The sequence below is a fragment of the Balaenoptera musculus genome, chromosome 19, assembly GCF_009873245.2.
Source record: "Balaenoptera musculus isolate JJ_BM4_2016_0621 chromosome 19, mBalMus1.pri.v3, whole genome shotgun sequence".
NCBI classification, from domain to species: Eukaryota; Metazoa; Chordata; class Mammalia; order Artiodactyla; family Balaenopteridae; genus Balaenoptera; species Balaenoptera musculus.
In genome coordinates, this window is record NC_045803.1 from 10,015,386 (window position 1) to 10,039,885 (window position 24,500).

Consider the following 24,500-nt stretch of genomic DNA (forward strand, 5'->3'; position numbering starts at 1 on the left):
AGCACTGAAGGGGCTTGGTGAGGCCAGAGCTTGCCCCCCACCTCCCCAGGGTGAGCAGTGGGGAGGCTTGTCTGGAGGGGGTGGGCGGGCATATCTGACCTGCCTCCCCTGCCTTGCCCTTGTAGAAGGAAGTGATCCAGGCCCTGCCAAAGCTCATCAAACTCAACCCCATAGTGGTGAAAGAGGTCTTCAACCGCCTGCTGGGCACCCAGCACGGTAGGTGATGTGCTTTCCTCCCCACCAGGGGCCAGCTCAGCCCTGGCCCTCATATCCCTCACCCGTGGCTCCCTGTGCCCCAGCTCCCCCAGGAGCCCCCACCTCAGGTGGCAGGAGGAAGGCGTCCCGGAGGTGAGATGCGGGATGCTGGGGGAGGGATGCCGTCTTTTAGAGAGGAAGGGGTGGGGGCTCATCGTGCTCTCTGGGGCTACCATCCCAGACTTGCGACATCTCACGTCTGTCCCAGAGCTCCCAGGTCACCCTCCTGTGATACATTGATGATGGTTTCATTCACAATGGGGACAAAATTGTGGAATTGAGGTCTGACCTCCTATAAGCGTCTTCCTTCTAGGACCAACTGCTCTTCCTCAAACATGGGCTCCACTCCTTCCCTTCCTTAGCTCTTGCCTGAACCCCTCCAGCTGTGGGTGAGGGGTCTTTGTTTGACCTGGTCAAAAGAAAGAAAACTCCAACCTAGAAAGACTACCAAGTGGCATAGGGTAGATTCCTCACCCCTCACCCAGTGGCTGGAGCTAAGGAGGGTGGAGGCTGTCTGTTGCACATGTAATCGGTGATTTGAAGCATACACACAAGAGTGACTGGGACCCTCAAAACCCCACCAGAAGACTGCCGTCATCCCCCAGCCTCCTCCGCCGTGGCATTCACTTCAAGCACTGTTTGCAAGTCTGTTGCCTGCCCCAGCCTGTCCTGTCTAGCAATTCCCTCAGTATTGTGCTGTGCTGGGCACCTGGCATGAGCTCGTCCTAGCTCTGCCCTCATGGGTGCCCAGCCTGGGGCAAGTGTGGGGGAGAGCAACCGAATCACACTAGATGTTGCCCTAACGAGGGTAGGAGCCCAGTGCTGGGGAGGAGGAGAGCACAGTGAAGGCCTCTGATGATGCCCTCCGGTTGTGAAGGATGGCTTTCCAGCTGCTGTCTCATTCAGGCCCCTCCTTTTGCGTTCTCAGTCTCTTTCTTCCGCTACTCTAGCCCTTTGTACCCCTAATCCCGGAGGGCGCCTGTCTTCATTCGCCGCTCCCACCAATTTGGGGGACTTGGACCTGTCTCTTAGGCCTCCATACTGTCTCCTCCACCTCCCCGCTACTCCCACCTGCTGCAGGTGAAGGGAACTCAGCCTTGTCCCCCCTGAACCCTGGAGAGCTTCTCATCGCATTACACAACATCGACTCCTCGAAGTGTGACATGAAGTCCATCATCAAAGGTGAGGCGTTCCCCCCAAACCCCCTTGAGTGGTCTGGCCACTTCGGACCTGGGGAGGAACCCAGTCGCCCACGTGCCCCTGCTGGAATCTGCCAAGTCGGAGATGTGCCGCCTGCAGCCCCATCTCAGAGCTCCAGACAACCACCCTCGTTCCTTTCCCTCCCTCCCCCCTTCTGTCCTTCTTTCTCCCTCCCCCCCACCTAAGGAACTGATGCACGCACTGTGCACTGACACAGAGTAGTCCTCAGGAAGGGTGGGGAGCCCCTCCCTCCCAGCACCCAGCCTGAGGAACTAAGTAAGCAGAGCCCTTGGCCAAGCTGGGCAGATGCACAGCCGGCAGAGCCGACAGAGTGCACGAGGGCAGTCGTTGGACCAGGAGTCTAGTCTGGGCTCCAGTTGAGACCGGAGAGTGTGCCTCCAGGGCAGGGGAGTTGGTGGCAACCTGGAGGGCTCACCACAATTAGCAGTTTCATAATAGCTGCTGTCACTGTTTACCTGTCACTTTACTCTGAGCCAGGCTTTCCTCAGCACCTTACAGGCCTGCCTGCCAATCCGCGCCACTCTTTACCTGGTAAGTATGCTGACTTCCGTTTTGTAGACGAAATGGAAGTTCCAGAGAGGGTTAAGTAACTTGCTCAGGGCCACATATAAGCTAAGTGGTATAGTGCAAAAAAACAGAATCTGAAGTTGGGTGGATCTGAGTTGGAAACTCGGTCCTGCTGGTTCCTCCTGCAGATGGCATCCTGGGTCCCAGGGCTGCCTCCTGTGGTACAATCTCTCTCCCTCAGCTCTCCCCAGCACTCCCCTCCACTTCCTCCCTGAAAGAGGTTTCTGGTCCAGAAGCCATGCTTTCCCCCAGAGGTGGAAGCCCTTACCGTCCCCTGCTCTTCTCGGAAGACAACTGTCCTTCGCTTCCTCCTCTCTCCTTTAAAAGCAGGGAGGGGGTTTTCCCTCCTTGCCACTTAGTTTCATGTCTAGCCTGAAGTAGCTTCTTCAGTGACTTATTTCCTAGTCTTCCTCAGCAAATTCTCTCAGAAAGTTTTAGGTCAAGAGAGGAGCTTATGAAAATTTTAAACACACGCTACAACTGAGAAGGAACTAAGGCCTCTAGTGGAAGCAGTAAAGTGAAAAGTGTCTCAAAGCTGAGACCTCCAGGAGTCGTCTTTTTACACGCCCTGGCCCCTTAGATGATCTCTGGAAAGTTACGAGCCCATTCCCAAGGACGGTACCCTCACATGATTTGTGTACAATTTGAGGGGTTCGGATTATGCTAGTATGGCATGATTCTGGAACTGCAGAGCTGACCCTGGCTGGATCTGGTGGTTTGGGGGAGGGGACCTGGTCAAGAGATGCGGTCCGGTGGTAACCGTGTAGGCCCCACCCACCGCTGCCACCTCACTAAAGCCCATTCATGGACCCAGATTTAGTCCCTGATCTTATACATGGGAACCAAGGCCCAGGGAGAAAAAGGGCTTTAGCACAGGTCACACACGAAGCCCGCGACCAGGCCCTGGAGATGTCAGCAAGGCCTGGCCTTTAGAACCCCACGTGTTTCTTCCTACAAACCCAGGCCCACACGGAGCCTCTATATTGCTGAGCTCTTGGCAACCCTTCCAACTGGTCACCCTACCGGCTGTTCATCCCCAGCATGCAATCCAGTCAGTTCCCAGAGCACGCTTCTCTGCTCAGGCACCAGTGCTTTTCTCAGTTGCACTAGTAACCCTACTTGACTGTAAGGTCCAGATCCAAAGTCCAGATACAAGGTCTGGTCCTGTTTTGGGCCCCAGTAGAATCCCCAGTGCCTAACAGTATAAGCAGTCATTCCTGGCATTCACTCTCCCCTTAAACCACCCATTTTCTCTGGTGAGTTTTTCTACAACTGGACCTGTCCAGTGGACTGGTCCAGCGATTAAGAAAACTCACTGAGCACTTCTGCTCAGTCCTTTGCTGGGCAATGCTGAGGATACAACAGGGATGGGGACAGTCCTGGCCTTGCCCTGCCGGGGCTCACAGGCCATCCCCAGAGTAACAGTCTAGAATGAACAGGAGTGGGACAGGGGGCCCAGAGGGGCCACTGACTCTCCCATGTATGGGATGTTAGGGAGGGCTTCCTGGAGGAGGGGACACCTGAGCTGAGCCCACAGAAGGATGAATAGGGGTGAGATAACAGAGAGAAGATGATCCCAGAGAAAGGAAGAACGTTTGCAGAGGCCAAGAGAGATGCTAGCGTGGCCTGGTTCTGGAACTGCAGAGCGCACCCTGGCTGGATCTGGCGGTTGTGGGAGGGGGCTTCGTCAAGAGATGAGGTCAGGCTATAACCGTGTAGGCCCCGCCCACACAGGGTCTCTCATAGGCCACAATTCAAGTTTGGACCTTGCTCACTTGAGGGCCTGTGGGAGGTACAGGGTCAGGTTTAGCTTTTGAAAGACCCTCAGGCTGCTGTATGGAGGGTGGATTAGAAGGTGGGTGGGAGGCCCCAGGAGGAGGCTGGGGGTGGAGCTGAGGGGGAGGAGAGGGAAGAGGGTTGGTTTTGGAGGCTTTTAGGCAGAGCAGGCAGAAGCCAGCAACTACCTAGAAGGGAGGAGGAGGGACAGCCTCGGTTTCTGACAGGTCAGGTCCTCTTGCACTTTGTTCACCTTCTACTCTCCCTTCTGCTCCTTCAGCCTAGATATCCTCACTACCCCGCCTCCAACCTCCTCCCTGCCTGTCTACCTGCAATGCCTCCATCCTCCCCTTTTTCCTTATAGGAGCCCCCCACCCCCCATTCTTTATAGGCATCCACCCCTGTTCTCCATTAGCCTCTCAAGGATTGGGGGTCTCTTCTAGCTCAATAAAAACTTCCTGGTTGACAGACTCACATGGCAAGTGGTGTTTGGGGAAGAAGGGGTTCAGAGGCAGTTCCTGGAGTCTCCCCATTAACACAGTGGATCTGAGCACCATTGATTTTGGGGTACCACAACCCACTCCTGAGGAAACAGACCCCAGGGCCTGCCCTGGTCTGCCTGCCTTCGTGGGTGCTTGTGTTGTACCAGCCCTCCTTGGGCCCTTCCTGGCACTGGGTGCTGAGCTGGGGAGCTCATCGTATGCCCAGACTTCCTCCTCTCACCCGTCTCTCATTACTCTGTGGACCGTGCCCTCCACGTAATCCTGAACCTGGTAACACTGAGCACCAGCGTAAGCCCTTATGCACTGGGTTGAGAGTGGGCAATCTCTTGACCAGGCTGCTGGTGGAGACCATCTCTTCTGTCTCCTATGGGATTACTTATGGAAGTTAAAGCTGTTTCCTTCTCCAGTAGGGGTGGAGGTGCCATGCTACACCAATCAAGCCAGAATAGGTCCCCAGGGGTTGGCAATACATCTTTCTCACCTCACCCTTTCTGGGGGTTGTCCCCAAAGAGAGAGGGCCAAAGTCTTCCCACTCTGCCCAGTGGGGCTTCTAGGAGATGGAAGTGTCTTTTCCCTTAGACCCAGCTCCCAGGCTTTCCAAGGACCAGGCCACAGTGTCCCCTTAGAAGGAGACCTTCTGCTGGGTGGGGCAAGTCTTCTGTCTTGCCTGGAGCTTCAGGAAGTCAGGGCTGGGTCTCCCCTCACACGGGCAGATAATGGGGCTGAGGTTCTCTAAGGGGTGGGGCTCCCACTTCCCAGGGGGCAGCTGGGCAAAGGGGACAGGCCCACTCTCCGCCTCCTCGCAGCCACCAACCTGTGCTTTGCGGAGCGGAACGTGTACACATCGGAGGTGCTGGCCGTGGTGATGCAGCAGCTGATGGAGCAGAGTCCCCTGCCCATGCTGCTCATGAGGACCGTCATCCAGTCCCTGACCATGTACCCCCGCCTGGGGGGCTTCGTCATGAACATCCTTTCCCGCCTCATCATGAAGCAGGTAACCCACCCCTGACTACCCCAGTCTCCCAAGCAGGGGACTGCAGCAGGACACGCTACAGACAGACTTGAGGCAGAACCCCAGGCTTTTCCAGCCTGCTTGGCCCCTACCCCAAGGGAGCCATGATGCAGAGAATAAGCTCTACCAAGACAGCCAGCTCCTTTGCCCTGCCCTCTGCTGAGACAATACAACCCTTTAGGGGTCACTGAGTCAGACAGGTATAGGGTGGCAACGTGATGAGTGAGGGCTGTTGGGTGGTAGAGCAAGCAGAAGGCCCCGGTGGGTGCACGTCCCAGGAGAGGTATGGCCGCCCCTTGCCCCCCACCATTGTGCACCCAGCCAGGGTGCATACTAGACCTGAAAGACGGTCCCGTTTTTCAGGAGAAGCTAGAAATTGTTTTTAGAAATACCATGATGAACAAAAAACAAACCCCATGCACAAGCCTTCAGACTGGATTAGGCCACAGGTTGCTACTTTGCAACATCTGGCTTAGAGGTTAAGTGCAGATTCCAGACAGACCTGGGTTCAGATGTTGGTTCTGCCCCTTGGTACCGTACCTGTGTGACCCTGGACAAGTCCCCACACCCGGGCCTCGTGGGTTTTGCAGGGCTAATGTCGCCCTCTAGAGGCTGCTGTGAGAATGAAATGAGGCGGTGCCGTCTTGGCAAGGTCTTTCTCCCAGTTTCTGGGGTGGCTGGCTGCCTGCAGGCCCCCTGATGACTGCTCCCTCCCTGCCTGGTCCAGGTGTGGAAGTATCCCAAGGTGTGGGAGGGCTTCATCAAGTGCTGTCAACGCACCAAGCCCCAGAGCTTCCAGGTCATCCTGCAGCTCCCACCCCAGCAGCTGGGTGCCGTCTTTGACAAGTGCCCGGAGCTCCGGGAGCCCCTGCTGGCCCACGTCCGTTCCTTCACCCCCCACCAGGTACCCCAGGGTGTGGGGTGGGTGGCCCCATGGGTCCAGCCCTGGGGGACTGGGTGGGATGGGCAGAGGGGAGCCATGTACTGCCATGAAGGTCTGGGCCTCTGGAGGGTCAAGGACACCAAGGATCTGGGTGAGGTGGGGTGTCTCTGGGTCAGAGCTGTCCGCAACGCCCCCATCCTGTTCTTCCCCTAGCAAGCACACATCCCCAACTCCATCATGACCATCCTGGAGGCCAGCGGCAAGCAAGAGCCAGAGACTAAGGAAGCACCTGCCGGGCCCCTGGAAGAGGTGAGGGCCTGCAGCCCCCTCCCCAAGCCAGAAAGGCCCCGTCCCCTCCTCCTACCCACTCTAGCCATCTCTCTGCCGAGGCTCTACTGAAAGGAACTCGGGGTGGGGAGACAGCTGCCCCTTACTCCCTATGCCCACCCGGTCTGCTGTCTGCCTCAGGATGGTTTCTGTCTTCTTTCCCACCAACCTCTTGAGAGCAGCCTAGGTCCTAGGTGCCACCCGTCCCTGAGCTTTGTGTATCCCTCCCCACCCCCAGGATGACTTAGAGCCGCTGGCCCTGGCGCCGCCCCTGCCCCCCGCCCCCCTCAAGACCTCATCGGCCTGCGGCTGGCCCAGGAGAAGGCCTTGAAGCGGCAGCTGGAGGAGGAACAGAAGCTGAAGCCTGGGGGAGTGGGAGCCCCCTCCTCGTCCTCCTCGTCGTTGTCCTCTTCCTCGGCCCGGCCAGGCCCTCCCCAGCTGGAGGAAGCCATTGACTTCCGGGAGGAGGGGCCTGAGTGTGAGACCCCGGCATCTTCATCAGCGTGGACGATGACTCGGGGCTGGCTGAGGGCGGCACTGCTGGACTCTAGCCTTGAGGGACCCCTGCCTAAGGTAGGGACGACGACCTCAGAGCGACAGAGGACGAGAAGGATCAGGGGCCTGGGTTAAGTGTGGTGTGCCGAGTTTCCAAGGCGGGAGGGGGCAGAAAGGGTACGGCCTGAAGAAACATTGGAGGTGGGACCACGCTCTTTTTGACCGCTTCCCCATTCTCCTGTCACCAGGAAGCTGCAGCGGGCGGATTGATTTCAAAGGAAGAGCGGAGCCCCCAGACCCTCACCCCTGCCGGTGAAGACAACCGTGAAGACTCCCAGCCCCACTGCTGAGGAAGCCGGGGAACCCGAGACCAAGGGGAACAGCTGACGGGGCTTGGTGGGGAAGGGGAGTGGGACTGGGAGCTCAGGGAGGCCTGGGAGGGGCTTGGCCGGCGGTGCTTTGCCTTTAAAAATTAAAAAGATCGCTGGTCTGGGGCAAGGGTGCAGTCCTCTTCTCTGCCTCCGTGTCAGCTGTGGAACTGTGCAGAAGCTAGTGGGCGTGCCCAGGAGCTCCCCGGAAAACGGGAAGCCCTTCTGGTGTGCACTTGCGCCTGCGCGGAAACCAGCTCCTTGGCCCCAGCGTCTCCGCGCGCCCTCTCCTGTACGGGCCGCCCCCCTCCCTCCTTAGAAACCGGCGCCCGCTGGCCTAGCGGCTGCCGAATACACACAAGCCAGGCGACTGGTCTGGCCTGCCTATCTGCAAGCCTTCCTCCTAGAAGTCTGCGATCCCTTTGACTATGGGAGACCTCCTACCACCCGACCCTGAGCCCCCTCCTCAGCCGACCTCCAGCCGTAGGAATTCCCAGGTCTCGAGCGGCGGCGCAGTCGGGAACACTCTAGGCCCCAGCCCACAGTCCCTGAAGAGGGTGCAGCAGGTACCGCTTGACGCTCAGATCCTGCGCAGCAGTCGGAGATGGTGTCGAACCAGATCAACTGGGGCTGGTCACAAGGGGCCAGTCTGACCCCAAATGAGAACTTTATTTTTCAGGCCGAGGAAGCCCAGCGGGGGGGGCATTGAATACCCTTCCCTGAATACGGGCTTTCCCTCAGAGGTTCAGCCCCAAACTTACCCGAGTGAAGGCAGGCTCCAGGCCAGCCACAACGCCAGCCTAATGCTGCAGCAGCTACAGCAGGGCAAAGGCAACCTATTCCAGCAACTGGAGTCTGCCTACCAGGAGCCCCGGGCTGACCTCTTGGGCCAGTACACCAGGTACCAGAGAGAAGACCTGCAGTTCAGCCAGGGCACCCAGCATGGGCCCTACCTACGGGATGACCCTGCGCTCCAGTTCTCGCCCTCTGAGCTGGGCTTCATGCCCTTCAGTGTGGAGGTGCGTGAGCCAGACCCTCGAGAGCTGGCCGTGCAGAACGCCAAGGCCTACCTGCTGCAGACCCACGTCAATTGCGACCTCAGCCTGTGAGAAGGGGGCCCCGGAGTGGGGAGAGGGAGGGGCCCAGGCAGGGAGAAGCCCCAGGCAAGGCCCTGCCTCAGGCCTGGGGTCTCAGACGAGATTGCTCCTCATTGAGAACCAGCGACCACTCTGGGGGCCTCTAACTCAGCTTAGGAGTCGGGGAATAAATACTAACAATAGCTAGCATTTACTTACCAGACACTGTGCCAGCACTTCACACAGAAACATCTGGTTCTCATGGCTGAGATTAGTACATCTTCTGTTCCTATTTTACAGGAGAGGAAACAGACACACAGGAATTAGGTCCCATATCCAAAATAACACAGCTAAGATGTGGCAGAGCCAGGATTTCAACACAAGTGATTTGGCTCCTGAGGCCCTTTTATCCACTAAAATTTTCTGCCTGAGGAAGGCACTTGCCAAGGCCACTTAGCTGCAGTCATACACACCTCTCAGCCCCCTATCACATCCTCATGAAGCTGACACTCTAGTGGGAGAGCAGGACAATAAATATAATAAGGTATAAGGTGATGATACGAGCTAATGTGAGCATAAGGCAGAGTAAGGGGGATAGGGAGGGGATATCAAAATAGTGTGAGGTCAGGAAAGGCCTCTCTGAGGAAGTGACACTTGATCAGGGGCCTGAAGGAGGTAAGGGAGAGCATCTTGCAGGTAATTGGAGGGAGAGTTGTCCAGATACGGAACACAGTGAGCTTCAAGGCTTTGAAGGCTTGCTGTGTTTTGAGGAACACAAGGAGGCTGGTGTGACTGGAACCAAGGGAGGAAGAGAGGAAGTGAGAGAAGAATAGTTTGAAGTAACAGGTCTTTCTAAAGCACAAAGCTGACTCCCATTCCTCCTATGCTCAGAGCCTGCTGTGGCTCACCAGTGCCCTCAGGAGAAGGTTCAGGCTCCTCATAACAGCCTTCAAGGCCCTGTATGATTCAGCCCCTTCTCCCTCTCCAAGACTTCGTCTTTAGTCAGCTCCTACCTCAGATCCTAGAATCTAGCCAAATTAACCTCCAGCTCTTCCCCAATAGTACCCAGCCCTCAGGAGCTTCAAGGTCTCTTTTTTTTTTTTTTTTTTTTTTTTTCAAGGTCTCTTATTGTAAAGCCCTGGCCAAAGTCTCACTCCTCTTTACCCTTCCCAATTCAATGATGGCCCTCCACCACACCCAGGACTGCTGCCAAAGGGTTTGCACACTGAAGAGGGCTAGACATACATGTTTTGAAATCAGGCCAACCTGGTTTTAAATCCTGGCTGTGTTATCACTGTGTGACCTCATGACCTCAACTTTTCTAAGCCTCAGTTTCCTCATCTGGAGAGTGGGGATCGTAATTGTTCCTCAGATGTATGATTGTGGTGAGAATTCAACGTTGCTCTCAAGTGCCCAGCACAGTGCCTGACTCAGGTGAATGGAAGCCATGATGATACTGTTATCACTCCAGCCTCCTTTCCTGCCACAACCCCTCTTCCTCACTCTACTCCAGACCTCCTCAGTGTTCCTCCAACATGCCAGGCACACCCTCACCTCAAGGCCTTTGCGCTCCATTCTCAACCATATCATCTGCAAACCATGACAGTTTTGCTTCTTCCTTTCTAACTCTTTTACCTTTTCTTTTTCATGTTGGATTGCATTGGCTGGGACCTCCAGTGCAGTATTATATAGAAGTGGTGAAAGAAGGCATCTTCATTTCCAATCTCATGGGAGAAATATTCAGTCTTTTACCATTACGTTTGGTGTGTGCTGCAGGTTACTTGTGGCTCCCCTTTATAAGATTATAAAACATTACATTCTATTCCTAGTTTGCTAGGTTTTTAAAAATCATGAATGGGTGTTGAATGTTATCAGTTTCTCTGCACCTATTGAGGTGATCTTACGTATCTCCTTTAACATGTTAATGTGCTGAATTATATTTTTTTCCTCTTTTTCTAATATCAGTTCAGTCTTGCATTCCTGTTATTAGCCAAATTTAATCATGGTGTGTCATCCTTTTGAGAATGCTGGATGCCACTTGCTAATATTTTGCTTAGGATTTCAGCATCTATATTTCTAAATGAGAATGACATGGAATTTCCCTTTCTCCTAGTTTCCTTGAGTTTTGGTATCAAGATTATGTTAGACTCATAAAATGTCTCAGGGCCTATGCATATGCTGTTCCTTCTGACTGAAATACTCTTCCTTCCAGTATTCGCATAGTATGCCCCCTCCCTGGCCTCCCTATTTAAAATTGTAAACCATCTCCTATCCCTGGCATTCCCAGTCCCCATTCCCTGCTTTGTCTCCGTATAAATTACCACCCCCAACACACTATATATTTTGCACATTTGGTTAATATGTCTCCATCACCAGACCATCAGCTCCACCAGGGCAGGGAGCTTTTCTCTTCCCTGTGTCCCCAGAGCCAGGCACAGGGCCAGAAACACAGCAGCAAGCTCAGTAAGCTGAGTGAGCGATGTCCCCCACCTCCCATTCCCCTCTCCTGGAGGCAGGTATGAGCACCTGGTGAACCTGCTGACCAAGATCCTGAACCAGCGGCCCGAGGACCCCTTGTTCCTCCTGGAGTCGCTGAACCGCACCACTCAGTGGGAGTGGTTCCACCCCAAGTTGGACACGCTTCGAGACGACCCGGAGATGCAGACCACCTATGAGATGGCCGAGAGGCACAAGGCGCTGTTCAGCCAGAGCGGCGGCGGCGGCGAGGGCGAACTGGAGATGGAGGAGGAGGTGGTGAGTGAAGCGGTGGGGAGGGGCGCGCGGCGGAAGAGCGGTGGTGGCCTGGGTTTAGGCACAGCTCCTGCTAATGCCTGGAGGGGAGGGAGCGCACAGCACCACCCAGAAGCACACGCGATTTCAGTCCAGAGTGTGGGTCGGGGACCAGGTCACAGAGGTCCTTGAACGCCAGGCTAAGGGGCTTGGGCTTTCTCCTGAGACCACTGGGGCGCCATGGGAGGGTTTGAAGCAGAGGAAAGGTTGGCCAGCTCTGCATTGTAGAAAGCTGACTCCAGCGCCACATGGAGGTGGAGGCTGATTTCTCCTACCATCCCTTACTCCTTTCTGCAAATAACTGCTCTGTGGACGTTTTCTGTGAAACCCACTGACTCCTGGAGTCTCTCAACACTGAATTTGCCTCCTATCCCCCAGACTCAGTTTCCCCTTTTGCAAGTTGAGACCCGCTGAGAACTCTTCCACCCATGATTGATTAACATTCTACTATCCTCAGAATATTTAATTCTACGATTCTGTTTCCAGCATTGGACGACGGCTTAAAATTTGGCTGAAATGTTCTTTCACTCGTTTAAGAAACATTTGTTGAGAACTCTTTATCATAATTCTGACACCTCCTAGGCGCCCGCCTCCCCCCCACCCCCAGCTAAGAGCTTTAGGAGTGTGGGCTCGTTTCCTCCCTGAAACAACCTTGTAAGGCAAGTGCCATTTATTATTCCTATTTGTGGAGGAAGGACTTAGAGGGCTCGAAACTAGAAAAGACAGAACTAGGAAGGCAGGACCATGTCCTCCAAAGCCCGGGCTATCACCTCTGCCATCTCTGCTGATGCTGTTGGTCTGTGCTCACGTTTTATGCTTCTGAAATTCTAGGATTCTGGAGACAGTGGGGTGGGATGGTGAGAGAACTGGAAACGACAATCTGACCAAGGAATGAGCCCTTGGGTGAGCAGAGCGCAGGTCGGAATCCAAGTCTTAGACATGAGGAACAGTCTTACCTGAGAATATGGTTTTAAATTTCAGATCAGCAGTCTCTCCTTGGGAGGCCGCACCCCCTTAGAACTGCACCCTTCCTCCCCCACACCTACAGGTCGCACCCTTACCTAACGCAAGTCCCTGTCGGCCCCGCCTCCTTAGAACGCTGTGCCTCTAGAGGCTCCACCCGCTTAGAATTCCACAGCCCTGAGGCTCCGCCCCCTTAAAATTCAATCCTGAGGGAGGCCCCGCCCTCTTCGAACGCTTGGTCCCTAGAGGTCCCACCCCTTTAGAACTTGGAGCTGGAGGTTTTTTGGTTTTGGTTTTGGTTTTGGTTTCGTTTTTTTTTTTTTTTGGTTCTTTTTTTTGAGCTGGAGTTTTTAATCTGAGGAGGTCTGTAGAAGGGCAAAATTGTGGGCGTTTGTGGCCTGTGCATGTTTCTAGGAAGAGACTCAAATCCATGATTCAGCATTTTGTATTTGTTTTTCTGTCTGAGGGGAGGAAGGGCTCTCATTTCTCTCATTTTCTATTTCTTCCAAATGCAAAGAATTTCTGTTTCTTCCATGATCCCCAACAGCATTTATGGAAAATCCATCCTTTCTCCTGCTTTGAAAATGCCACCTCTACCATTTATTTACACCGGTACGGACTCCAGTCTGTTTCTGGAGTCTCTATTTTGTGCCTTGCTCTGTAGATGGCTTTCTGCTGCTGGGACTCTCCTGCTTGTTGTGTACAACCGCTGCATAGCAGGTTTGGCTGTTTGGTAGCATAAGGCTCCCCATCACTGCACCTCTGTTTTGAAAAGTTCCTGACTATCCTCACATTTATAGTTTTAAACTAACTTTAGTATTATTCTTGCACTTGTTTGACAACACAGATCACTTTAAGACAGGAAATAGTTGTCACAGAAATGAAGACAAGTGGCTTAGCGAGATAGTTTTTCTCACACCTAATAGGTGCAAGCAGTCTAGGGCTGGTAAGGTGGCTCCCCAGTGAAGGGGCACTGAGGGCTTTCTTCCCTCATCCCTCCCCTCCACTCCACCCAAACCAAGAAAGCCGTTTTCTGCATCACAGAAGCCTGGGTATAAATCCTATTTCTGGGGAATTCCCTGGCAGTCCAGTGGTTAAGACTCCGTTTCCACTGCAGGGGGCTCAGTTTAGATCCCTGGTCAGGGAACTAAGATCCCACATGCCGCGCGGCATGAGCAGAACATAAGAAAAATAAATAAATTAAATCCTATCTCTGGCCAAGGCAGTCAGTAAGGCTTACTTTGGGCTACAAATGCTTGATTAAAATGGCGCAAGCAGTTCAGCAAAACATTTCATTACTTCACTTTGCCAAGAGTGAGTAGAGTTGGGGCAGTGTCTCTGTGAGATCGTGAAGACTCCCAGCTCTTTCCTCCCCTCTGTTCTGCCTTCATCACGTTGATGTTTGGTCCTTGAGTTTGTCATTTTATGTTTGAAAAATGACTGCTACAGCCTCGGACATCATATCTCCACACCAGTGCCCCCAAAAGAGAGGGGACGCTCTTCACCGTATGTCTCCCCCTTTTTTCCCTTTCCTTTCTTTCTTTCTTTCCTTCCTTCCTTCCTTCCTTTTCTTTCTTTCTTTCTTCTTTCTCTCTCTCTCTTTCTTTCTTTCTTTCTTTCTTTCTTTCTTTCTTTTTTTGGCTGAGCCATTGGGCTTGCGGGATTGTGGGATATTAGTTTCCCTGATCAGGGATTGAGCCCAGGCCACAGCAGTGGAAGTGCTGAGTCCTAACCACTGGACTACCAGGGAATTTCCCTCACCCCCTTTATTTTTTTAAACAAGGGGAGCAAGGGAATTCCCTGGCGGTCCAGTGGTTAAGACTCTGCCCTTTCACTGCTGAAGGTACAGGTTCAATCCCTGGTTGGGGAACTAAGATCCCTCAAGCCATGCAGTGTGCCCCCCAAATAAATAAATAAATACATCCATCAATCGATCAATCAATCAATCAGGGGAGCAAAAGTTTCCCCAGGAGCCCTCAGAAAACCTCTGCTTGCGTCTTATTGGCCAGATTGGGTCACATAACCATCCGTTGACTGCAAGGGGCGCTGGGAAGGTGACTGTGGAGAAGGCAAGCAGTGGAGAAGGGGGTTGAGGATGGTGCCATCTGCCGTCGAACCCAAGGGCAGGAATGTAGCTGGGCCCCAGGCCAAGCTGGTATTCAGGGATCTCAGTGCCCATATCTCACCTCTGCTCCTCTCTCTCCCCTACCTCCTCACACGGCAGCATACAGCTGCCCCACAGTTCCTGAATTTTTTTTTTTTTTTAAATTCATCTAGTTGCCACTAGGAAATCTCTTCTCCCAGATCATAGATAGGATCTTCTTGGAAACTGGGAGAAAGAAAGAGGAAGGAAGATTCTGACCACAGTTAATAGAGGAATTAAGGAGTAGGGACTAAGAATATGACCTCTGGAGCCAGACCAACCTGGGTTTAAACCCAACCATCCCAAAGAAGTAATTTCTAGGCAGGGAGACGCCAGATGTACTTTCTCTCCACCCAGTTACAATTGCAGAGGTAGAGAAGGAGAGCCTGATCTGCCATTTTGGAGCAGTTGTCCTCACTTGCTCCAATCACCAGTGGCCAGAAGGCAGGGTGATATCATTTAATCACGGTTGGTGAGGCCACTCTCATTTGCCAAGTGGGTGGAAGACATTACCAGAAAGAGGGTGATGGCCATTGGCCTCATGGGCCAGGCACACACCCCAAAGAGAGTTTTCTATGCTCATTCCCTTATCTCTTCCCTGCTGGCAGCACAGTGAGTCTTGGGATTAAGTTTTGACCCTGTCCCCCGAGTTGCTGGTGTCAATATCAATTAGGCAGACAAGCTTTATTTTATTTATTTGGTTGCGTGGGGTCTTAGTTGTGGCAGGCAGGCTCCTTAGTTGCAGCTCCAGGAATCCTTAGTTGCAGCTCACCGGCTCCTTTAGTTGTGGCGTGTGGGCTCCTTAGTTGTGGCATGCGAACCCTTGGTCGTGGCATGCACGTGGATCTAGTTCCCTGACAGGGATCAAACCCGGGCCCCCTGCATTGGGAGCGCGGAGACTTATCCACTGTGCCACCAGGAAGTCCCCTAGGCAGACAAGCTTTTGCACTGTGTTTAAGATTGAGGGGCAGGGAATTCCCTGGTGGTCCAGTGGTTAGGACTTCACACTTCCACTGCAGGGGAAGTGAGTTCAATCCCTGGTCAGGGACCTAAGATCCCACAAGCTGGACTGCATGGCAAAAAGAAAAAAAAAAGATTGAGGGCAACTGCCAGAATCACTTTCAAAATAACAATTCTCCTCCTATAGAGTATGAGTCAGGGTGTGCCGTTTCAAGCTGAGATAACAAACAGCCTGGGCTTCCCTGGTGGCAGTTGTTAAGAATCTGCCTGCCAATGCAGGGACACACAGGTTTGAACCCTGTCTGGGAAGATCCCACATCCCGCGAAGCAACTAAGCCCGTGTGCCACAGCTACTGGAGCCTTCGCTCTAGAGCCCGCAAGCCACAGCTACTGAATCCCATGGATCTGCAACAAGAGAAGCCACCGCAATGAGAAGCCATCACCACAAGGAAAAGTAGTCCCGCTCGCTGCAACCAGAGAAATCCCGCATAGCAGCAACGAAGACCCATGCAGCCAAAAAATAAAAATAAATAAACATTTAAAAACAAACAAACAAAGAGCCGAACAATCTCAGTGACTTAACACCACACAGTTTATTTCTCACTCACACTACCTGCCCAACCAGGCTTGGTAAGGGGCTCTTGGCTTATCACACTTGAGCTGGAGGGTGATAGGAAATGCCACTGTAACACAGGCTTCCACAGTTGCAGAGCAGGAAAAAGAAGGCAGAGCAAACCCACATTGTTCTTACAGCTCCTGCCTGGGTATGACCCGTGTCCCTTTCACTTGCCATTTCAAGTGGTCAGAACAAGTGACAGGGCCACTCCTGAATGCAGTGGGGTGGGGGTGGGAACGTATAATCCTCCTGTGGACAGGGACTTCAGCAGCATTTGTGAACAACGGAGCAGTCCTGGCAGGCATGGGAAGAGGATGCAATAATTGTTCCTTTTTAACACTGGTGTTGTCACAAATGGAGCTTGTAAGAAAATGGGAATGCAGTATATACCTTTAGGAAAGCCTCAGTATGCTCGTCCCCAAATCTTTTACATCAACTGCACGATTTAGCATCATCGTTCCTTGGCACACTTACCCCTGCATCTCAGTGGCCAGAAAACGGTGGCATGAGCAGCCTGGGTTACAGAGTCGTTTCACTCTGTAGACTCTAGAAAGTCAGGGCTGGGGAGCAGCGCTTCAGCCTGGTTTCCTCTGCCTTCCGCCCCACCCTCTGCAGGCAGAGACGGCCGTGCCCAACATCATGGAGAAGGCCTTCTACTTCGAACAGGCCGGCGTGGGCCTGAGCTCAGACGAAAGTTTCCGCATCTTCCTGGCCCTGAAGCAGCTAGTGGAGCAGTGGCCCGTCCACACCTGCCGCTTCTGGGGCAAGATCCTGGGGCTCCGTCGCAGCTACCTGGTGGCTGAGGTGGAATTCCGGGAGGGCGAGGAGGAGGTGGAGGAGGAGGAGGTGGAGGAGGTGATGGAGGGCGGCGAGGTCATGGAGGCGCACGGCGAGGAGGAGGGCGAGGAGGGCGAGGAGGACGAGGAGAAGGTCACCGACGTCATCCCCAAGCCCACGTGGAAGCCGCCGCCCGTCGTCCCCAAGGAAGAGAGCCGAAACGGCGCCAACAAGTACCTGTATTTCGGTGCAACGAGCCGGGCCGGCCGTGGGTGAGCTGTCCCACGTCACGCCGATCAGATCGTGGCAGGCCCGCAAGATCAGAAGTTCTTCACTGGCTTCCTGGATGCGCCGGTCATCAGCTACCCGCCCTTCCCGGGCAACGAGGCCAACTACCTGCGGGCCCAGATCGCCCGCATCTCGGCCGCCACACACATCAGCCCCCTCGGCTTCTACCAGTTCGGCGAGGAGGAGGGCGACGAGGAGGAGGAGGGCGGTGCCGGGCGCGACTCTTACGAGGAGAACCCCGACTTCGAGGGCATCCCGGTCCTCGAGCTGGTGGACTCCATGGCCAACTGGGTGCATCATACGCAGCACTCCTGCCACAGGTGAGGGCCGGACTCCAGCCTCCCCGCGGGTCGTAGCACCAGGTGTGACTCCAAATAAGACAGCAAGCACCTGCTCGGCAAGCTAGGCATCGTGCTCAGTGATATTCATTCATCCATTCCTTCATTCATTCAACAGATACTGGCTGACAGTCCCCTGTCAGAAACCTTTGGGGCCAGATGCACCTTGGAATTCTAAATTTTTCAGATTTTAAAAAGGTGACAGGAATTCCCTGGTGGTCCAGTGGTTAGGACTCAGTGCTTTCACTTCCGGGGGGTGGCGGGGGGGCCTGGGTTTGATCCCTGGTCGGGGAACTGAGATCCCACAAGACTCCTGGTGCGGCCAAAAAAAACAGTACTTACAAAAATAAGAGTACTTTAAAAAAATAAATAAAAATAAAGGTGACACACACACTAAAAAAGTGACACAGTGCACATACTATATATTACGCAACATCTCAAGCAGGGGCTGGGGCTGCAGCCTGTATTCAAAGGCATCATTATTTCTGCAGCAAAACTGAAGAGCTTCTGATCACTCAGGTCAGGGTTTCTGCCAAATGACTTATGAAAAAATTTTTGGTTTTCAAAGCTTTTCAGGTTTTGGAATTGTGGATAAGGGATGGTGGACCTGCATTTATTGAATGCCTAGTGTGTCTGAACTTTACATACATTTATTCATTCACTCAAGGCAGCACCTGCTGTGTGCTAGGAACTTTTTATTCATTCATTTATTCAATAAACATTGATTGACTCCACAATGTTTTATTGAATCCAAATAACTGCTTCTGAGATTGGTACAATGGTCATTCGCATTTCATAGTTGCTGAAACTGAAGTCTGCTATATGCTCTGCACTTAGGTTCACTCATTCATTCAACAAACATTTATTGCTCTTCAGTACCTCCTGCAACCCAGCAACAATCCAATGAGAGAGGCGCCCATGACACCCCCATTTCGCAGATGAGCAAACAGAGGATCATATGGGCTGCCAAATGTCAACTCCACAAGGGCAGACATGGGGGGGTTTCTTTTCTCAAGGACACATATCCAGCACCGAGAGCAGTGCCTGTATATGGTAGGTGCTCCTTAAATATACAGTAAATGAATGGATGAATGGATGAACAGATGGAGGCCACAGAGCCTGAGAGAGGCAGGAGTCCACATCTCACTGCTGCAGCTCTCAGCCCATTCTCCCCTCACCTCCTACCTGTGCGACTAACCTTGTCCTTCTACCCACTTCTGGGTCCCTGAGAACAGGACCCGTCCCCAGTACACTGCCTGGTCCTTCACCTCCTCCCAGAGTACAGGCCGGGCTCTGTGCCCTGGGGGTACCACCTGACCTCCTCCCCACCTCCAGGGCCGCTGCACTTGGGTGAACCCTTTGCAGAAGACGGAGGAGGAGGAGGAGCTGGGGGAGGAGGAAGAGAAGGCAGATGAGGGGATAGAGGAGGTGGAGCAGGAGGTCGGGCCCCCACTGCTGACGCCACTCTCAGAAGATGCAGGTAACAGCCCTCACTTCACACACAGCTCTGGGGGAGACTGGGAGAAAGGGAGGGGCAGCGAGACTGGTGGCGGGGGGCACCTCTGTGAGCTTTGGTTGTGTTCACATCTATAAAATGGGCATCCCATGGGGTTATAGGAATGTGTCCATCTTGTGAACCTTGTCTGGCACATGGCAATGGTCCAGATGGTGAGATATGGTCTTTCGAGTCCCATATGGGTTTGGGGAGGGGGAGAGATAGCTAGGGAGGCCTCCCCAGAGGAAGCAGGACTTGAGCTGGATTTTGGAAGACTGGACAAGAATTTCCTGAGGTGGGGATCTCAGGCATCTGAAGGAAGAAAGGAGAGGCTGAGAGTGGGCGAGCGAACAGAGTCTGGATGTGGACCCCGATTTCCGTGAGCCTGGAGCCTGTGCCCTGTCCTCTGATCCCTGGTCCAAACTGATGGCCAACCTCGAAGGAGAATCACAGTAGCTCCCCTGTCCCCTGAGCCTCAGGGCTCACTGCCACCCTGCAAAGGAGGTGAGATAAGTGTCTCCTTTCCCGGGTGCGATCACTGAGGTTCAGACAGGCGAAGTGACTTCCTAGGGCCACACAGCGAGAGAGTGGTCAGAGCCAGGGTTCAAACACTGAAGCCAATGCTGTCAGCCCCACATGCCCTTCCTTGTCCTCCCTCTTTGCTCCCTCTCTTCCTCCTCTCTACCTTCACTCCAGGGTTCAAACACTGAAGCCAATGCTGTCAGCCCCACATGCCCTTCCTTGTCCTCCCTCTTTGCTCCCTCTCTTCCTCCTCTCTACCTTCACTCCAGGGTTCAAACACTGAAGCCAATGCTGTCAGCCCCACATGCCCTTCCTTGTCCTCCCTCTTTGCTCCCTCTCTTCCTCCTCTCTACCTTCACTCCAGGGTTCAAACACTGAAGCCAATGCTGTCAGCCCCACATGCCCTTCCTTGTCCTCCCTCTTTGTTCCCTCTCTTCCTCCTCTCTACCTTCCCTCCAGGGGGCTGTGCAGGGCAGGGGGAGCTGCAGCCTAACCTCTGACCTCCCTGCTGCTCTCTGCTCCCCCACAGAAATCATGCACATGTCACCCTGGACCGCCCGCCTGTCCTGCAGCCTCAGCCCGCAGTACTCCGTGGCTGTCGTGCGCTCCAATCTCTGGCCAGGGGCCTATGCCTACGCCAGTGGCAAGTAGGTTTTCTCCTAGTGCCTCCCAGCAGAGGGCGCCGCTACAACTTCATCAGAGCCAGGCCGGGTGGGGCAACTCACCAGGGTGGGCAGAGATTGGGACAGCTCCCTTCAGGAAGCCCCCAGGGGTTAACCTCCCTCACTCAGCTCCCAGGGGTCCCACTAGGGCTGAAACGAGAAATCCCATACCGAGTGTGTGAGCCCCTGGGATGAAACAATGGAAGGTCAGGAAGGGGAAGGAACTAACTCAGGGATCGCACTGCCTGTGCAGTATTCAAACCTGGATACCTTGGCCCCTTGGCCCAGGCTTTCCTGCTGTCTGAGGCATGGAGCCAGACAGGACTCAGATGTCCCCTTTGGGGTGGCCTTGATGGGCAGAGTCTCATCTCTGGGGAAGCTAACTCCTTCCCTGGGCCTCCTCCACAGTTCTTCCAATCTGAAGGATCTTCTCTCTAAGGGCACAAATCTTCCCCACCAGGATCCCCCACCAGCTGTTCCCAAAAGATTGGGAGGTGGAAGTCACTCCCACATCCTCCCACCTCGGCTGCGCACTCGAGACAAGTCCCTCAGCCTCTCACCAGGCACATCCCAGCTTTTCTGCTCAGCCACTAGAGAGCGCAGCCTGCAGCCACGGGGCATGCACTTACGGGCTCTGTCCACCAGATGGCATGACGGTTTTTCAAAGCTTTTCCTTTTCCGTATCAGTGAACAGCCTGTGCTGTATTCGATACTATGCTTCACAGTCAAGGTGGGATTTTACATCTTCTTGATAATTTAACCACATTCTTGACAATTTCTTTTTCGTCTCCAGAAGCATGGAAGAGGTATGCTTGCTTTTGCCAGCGCCCTTCTTCTGGCCACACCCTAACTTGCCAGCATCCCTCTGAAAGCAAAGGATCCAAACTTGGAGCTCCACTCACCCACCCATCCTCCAACCCCCACTTACCCAACCACCCATCCACCCTCCCATCCACCACCCAACCATGCATCCGTCTCGCCACTTTTTTTCTTTATAAAAGACTCTTGAATGTCGCCGTTTACCAGCTGTACGCTGGGCCCCAAGTACTTTGTTGAAAAAGCAGATATGGATCCTACTCTGGGAGCAGGCAGAGGAAGCATAGGTGTTAGATGTACATCAAGCCTCACCCTCCCTCACCCCCTTACCCCCATGAAATATCCTGTTACAAACTAAGAGAAGTACCACTGGGGAGAGTGGAGGGACCAATGGCAGCTCATACCTGTCATGTCTTGAGGGGATCAAGGAAGGATTCCTGGGAAAAGCAGCCTTGATCGGAAATCTTTGGGGGAAAAAAAGAAGTAACTAGGGGAAAAGCAGGCAGAAGGACATTCTAGACAAGAGCTTCCCAAACTGTGAATGGGTAGGACTCACCAGGGGCTCTGGTTAAAGCTCAGGTTCTGGTCGCCTGGGTCTGGGTTGGAGCACAAGACTCTGCCTTCCTAGCAAGCACAACCTCCTGGGTGAGGCTGCTGGTTCCTGGACCCCAGGAACCAGGGCTGGCAGAGGTCAGGGGCTTCCAAGGAAGCAGTGTATTTGAAGGCTCCGAGGAAGACCCGGAGGAAAATGATTCTCGAGGGAAAAACAAGGCTATGAAAATAAGGTCAAATCCAAACTGCTCCCCGTGGCAAACTCTCTGCCTCTCTCCCTGTCTCTTAGTCTGCTCCCTTTCCCCCCATCTACTCCTCTTTCCTTCTCCCATTAAAATTATGGGGAGAGGTGAATTGGTGGGCCTGGGATGCAACCAATTATGCCCTTGTTTATTATCAGTCTCCTCTCTCTAGAATGTAGGCACCACAGCAGGAGTTCTTGTCTAATTTGTTCACTGCTAGGTTCCCATATCTAGACCAGTGCTGGTCAATATAAACAAAATATGAGCCACATATGTCATTTTAAATTTTCTTGCAGCCACATTCAAGAAATTAAAAAAATAAACAGGCAAAATTCATTCTAATAATGTATTTAACCCCAAATATCCTAAACATTCTCATTACAACATGAAATCAATAATGTAAACATTATTAACGAGCTAGTTTACACTCTTTTTTTCAAACTAAGTCTTCAGAATCTGGGGTGAAGTTTACACTCACAGTACATCTCAATTCGGGTACTAAATTTTCATCAGAAATACTTGACCTGTATTCAGATTTCACAATACTTAACAGTTGAAAAAGTAGATTCGTGTACCCAGGTTGTCCCAGACATACTTAGATGTCTTCCAATAAATGAAGTATCAGTTTTATTGTTTAAATTTAAGTTAATTAAAATTAATTAAAATTAAATAAAATCCACTCCAACAACAGTAGAACACACATTCTTTTCAAGTGCGTATGGAACATTCCCCAGCATAGACCAAATGCTAAGCCATAAAACAAGTCTCAATAAATTTAAAAGGATTGATCATATAAAATTTCTTCTCTTACCACACTGGAATGAAATTAGAAATCGGTAAAAGAAGGAAATGTGGGAAATTCACAGGTATGTAGAAATTAAACCACAGAGTCCTAAATAATCAATGGGTCAAAGAAGAATCCACAAGTGAAATTTGAAAATTAAATAAAATTAGAAATTCAGTTCTTCAGTCTCACCACATTTCAGGTGCTCAACAGCTACATGTGCTGTTAGACAGTGCAGCTCTAGACATGACCTGGCACTTAGTAGGTGCTAAGTGAATACTGAAAGAACAAATGAACAGAGAAACCTGGTGGGCACATTCCACTCTACCACACATAACTTTGCAGGCATGCCATGCCTAGGCTGGGTCCCACCTTTAACAAAAGTCCAGGCCGGGGTCTTTGAGGGAGGATTTCCCAGCATCTCTCTGCCCCTCCAGGAAGTTTGAGAACATCTACATCGGCTGGGGCCACAAGTACAGTCCTGAGAATTTCAACCCGTCCCTGCCAGCCCCTGTTCAGCAAGAGTACCCCAGCAGCCTGGAGATCATGGAGATGAGCGACCCCACGGTGGAGGAGGAGCAGGCTCTCAAGGCTGCCCAGGAGCAGGCCCTGGCAGCCGCGGAGGAAGAGGAAGAGGATGAGGAGGAAGATGAGGATGAGGACCAGGATGACTGAGGCCCCGTAGTCCCCTTCCTCAAGCAGGTAGAGAGCAGCCTTTCCCTTATACATAGTTTTAGCTTGTTGTTTTTCACTGTTGGTTTGCTTTCTGCCCCTAGAGAGCAGGGGTAGAAGAGGAAGGCAGCTGCTCTAAATAAAATGTCCTCAGGGCATTCCAGCAGAGTCACTCATTCATTTGTTCACCACATTTGTTGACATGGCCTCCAAGTCAGGACGGTGGCACTTTGCTAGGAACACAGACATTGCCCGGCATAGTCTCTCCCATTTGTTCATTTATTCATTCATCTGGCCATCAAACAACTATTGAAGTGCCCCGGGTCAACCCAGCCCTGTGCTGGGAACACAGCGTCGACCCAGTGGCCCCAAATCTGCTTTCCAGGGGCTCACACTCTACAGGAGAGACAGACACATTCCCTAGGCAATGACTACCCAGATAGGGGAGCCCAGAGGACTGACAGAGCTCCTGAGCTGGCTCATAAATGGGCAAAAACAGAGTGGTAGGGCATTCCAAGCAGAGGGAACAGGGCATTCAAAGACCCAAGGGCAAGCGAGAGTGTGTTGTGTTGGGGTAGATTCTCAAATCTCATTTTTGGGACATGGTGTGAGGAGTCAGTGGTGAGAAATGAGGCTGGAAAGAGAGGTTGGCAGGAACAGATTACCCAGGGCTGAACTTTGTCCTGAGAGCCTAGGGAGGCCACAGATGGGCTTTGAACAGGGCAGGGTCCTGATCATATTCATGCTTTAGAAAGGCCTCTCTAGATGCCAAGTGGAGGGCAGATAGAGGGGTGAGACAGGAGTCTGGGAGAGCAGAGACAAGGCTGATACAGGGAGGGCCCAAGCAGGAGAGGAGGAGTTTAGACCAGGGCTGCACAGAGGAATGGACTGGAACAGGGGAATTCAGGTGACAGAATGCAAAAGACTTGGGGACTGGAATCAGGGAGTGAAGGGAAATGGCAGAAGTCTAGGGAGACACTGAGTTCTGCAGCCTGGTGACTGGAGGGGATGTCAGTGCCAGCCCTAAAATGGGGACACAGGATAGGAGCAGGATTTGGAGTAAGATGTCAATTTCATTGCAGGACTTGTTGAATGTGAGATGCTTCTGGGACATTCCAGTGAGAAATCTGGGAGGCGATTGAATAAGTGGGTCTAGGAAGATCTGTGATGGGGGCAGGGTGGTGTCAGAAGAAGTGAGGGGCACTGGCTATTAGGGGGCTGATGGGATCAGGAAGAGATTTTGGGTTACTAGTGGATTATTGGGACACTGGGGGCATTGCAGGGATTAATAAAATTTTGGTTGGTGTCGGAGGACCGAGTGAGATTGTTGAAGATTGTGGAGTTATGGAGATACATAGGAGGTTGGTGGGAAATGTGGAGATGTTTGGTGTTGGTAT

At 52.8% G+C, this 24,500-nt stretch overlaps 2 protein-coding genes across 2 annotated transcripts in view; both read left to right on the forward strand.

Annotated features, from left to right (window-relative positions):
- SYMPK (symplekin) overlaps positions 1–7,533 on the forward strand; it is a 36,138-nt gene extending 28,605 nt beyond the window's left edge. The window contains 11 exon segments of the mRNA XM_036833682.1: positions 126–216; positions 1,336–1,437; positions 5,129–5,316; positions 6,062–6,238; positions 6,431–6,526; positions 6,783–6,810; positions 6,813–7,025; positions 7,028–7,074; positions 7,076–7,117; positions 7,288–7,359; positions 7,361–7,533. Of these exon segments, the coding sequence (XP_036689577.1) occupies positions 126–216; positions 1,336–1,437; positions 5,129–5,316; positions 6,062–6,238; positions 6,431–6,526; positions 6,783–6,810; positions 6,813–7,025; positions 7,028–7,074; positions 7,076–7,117; positions 7,288–7,359; positions 7,361–7,426 (1,122 nt within the window). The 3' untranslated portion in view covers positions 7,427–7,533.
- Positions 7,534–7,726: 193 nt separating this feature from the next.
- Positions 7,727–23,211, forward strand: RSPH6A (radial spoke head 6 homolog A). Its single transcript, XM_036834169.1, is given in 11 exon segments — positions 7,727–8,104; positions 8,106–8,512; positions 11,000–11,237; positions 16,571–16,976; positions 16,979–17,002; positions 17,005–17,052; positions 17,055–17,327; positions 17,330–17,340; positions 18,694–18,838; positions 19,905–20,022; positions 22,869–23,211. Coding segments are annotated over 11 exon segments (2,001 nt in total). The 5' UTR covers positions 7,727–8,011; the 3' UTR covers positions 23,107–23,211.
- The last annotated feature ends 1,289 nt before the right edge of the window (positions 23,212–24,500 follow it).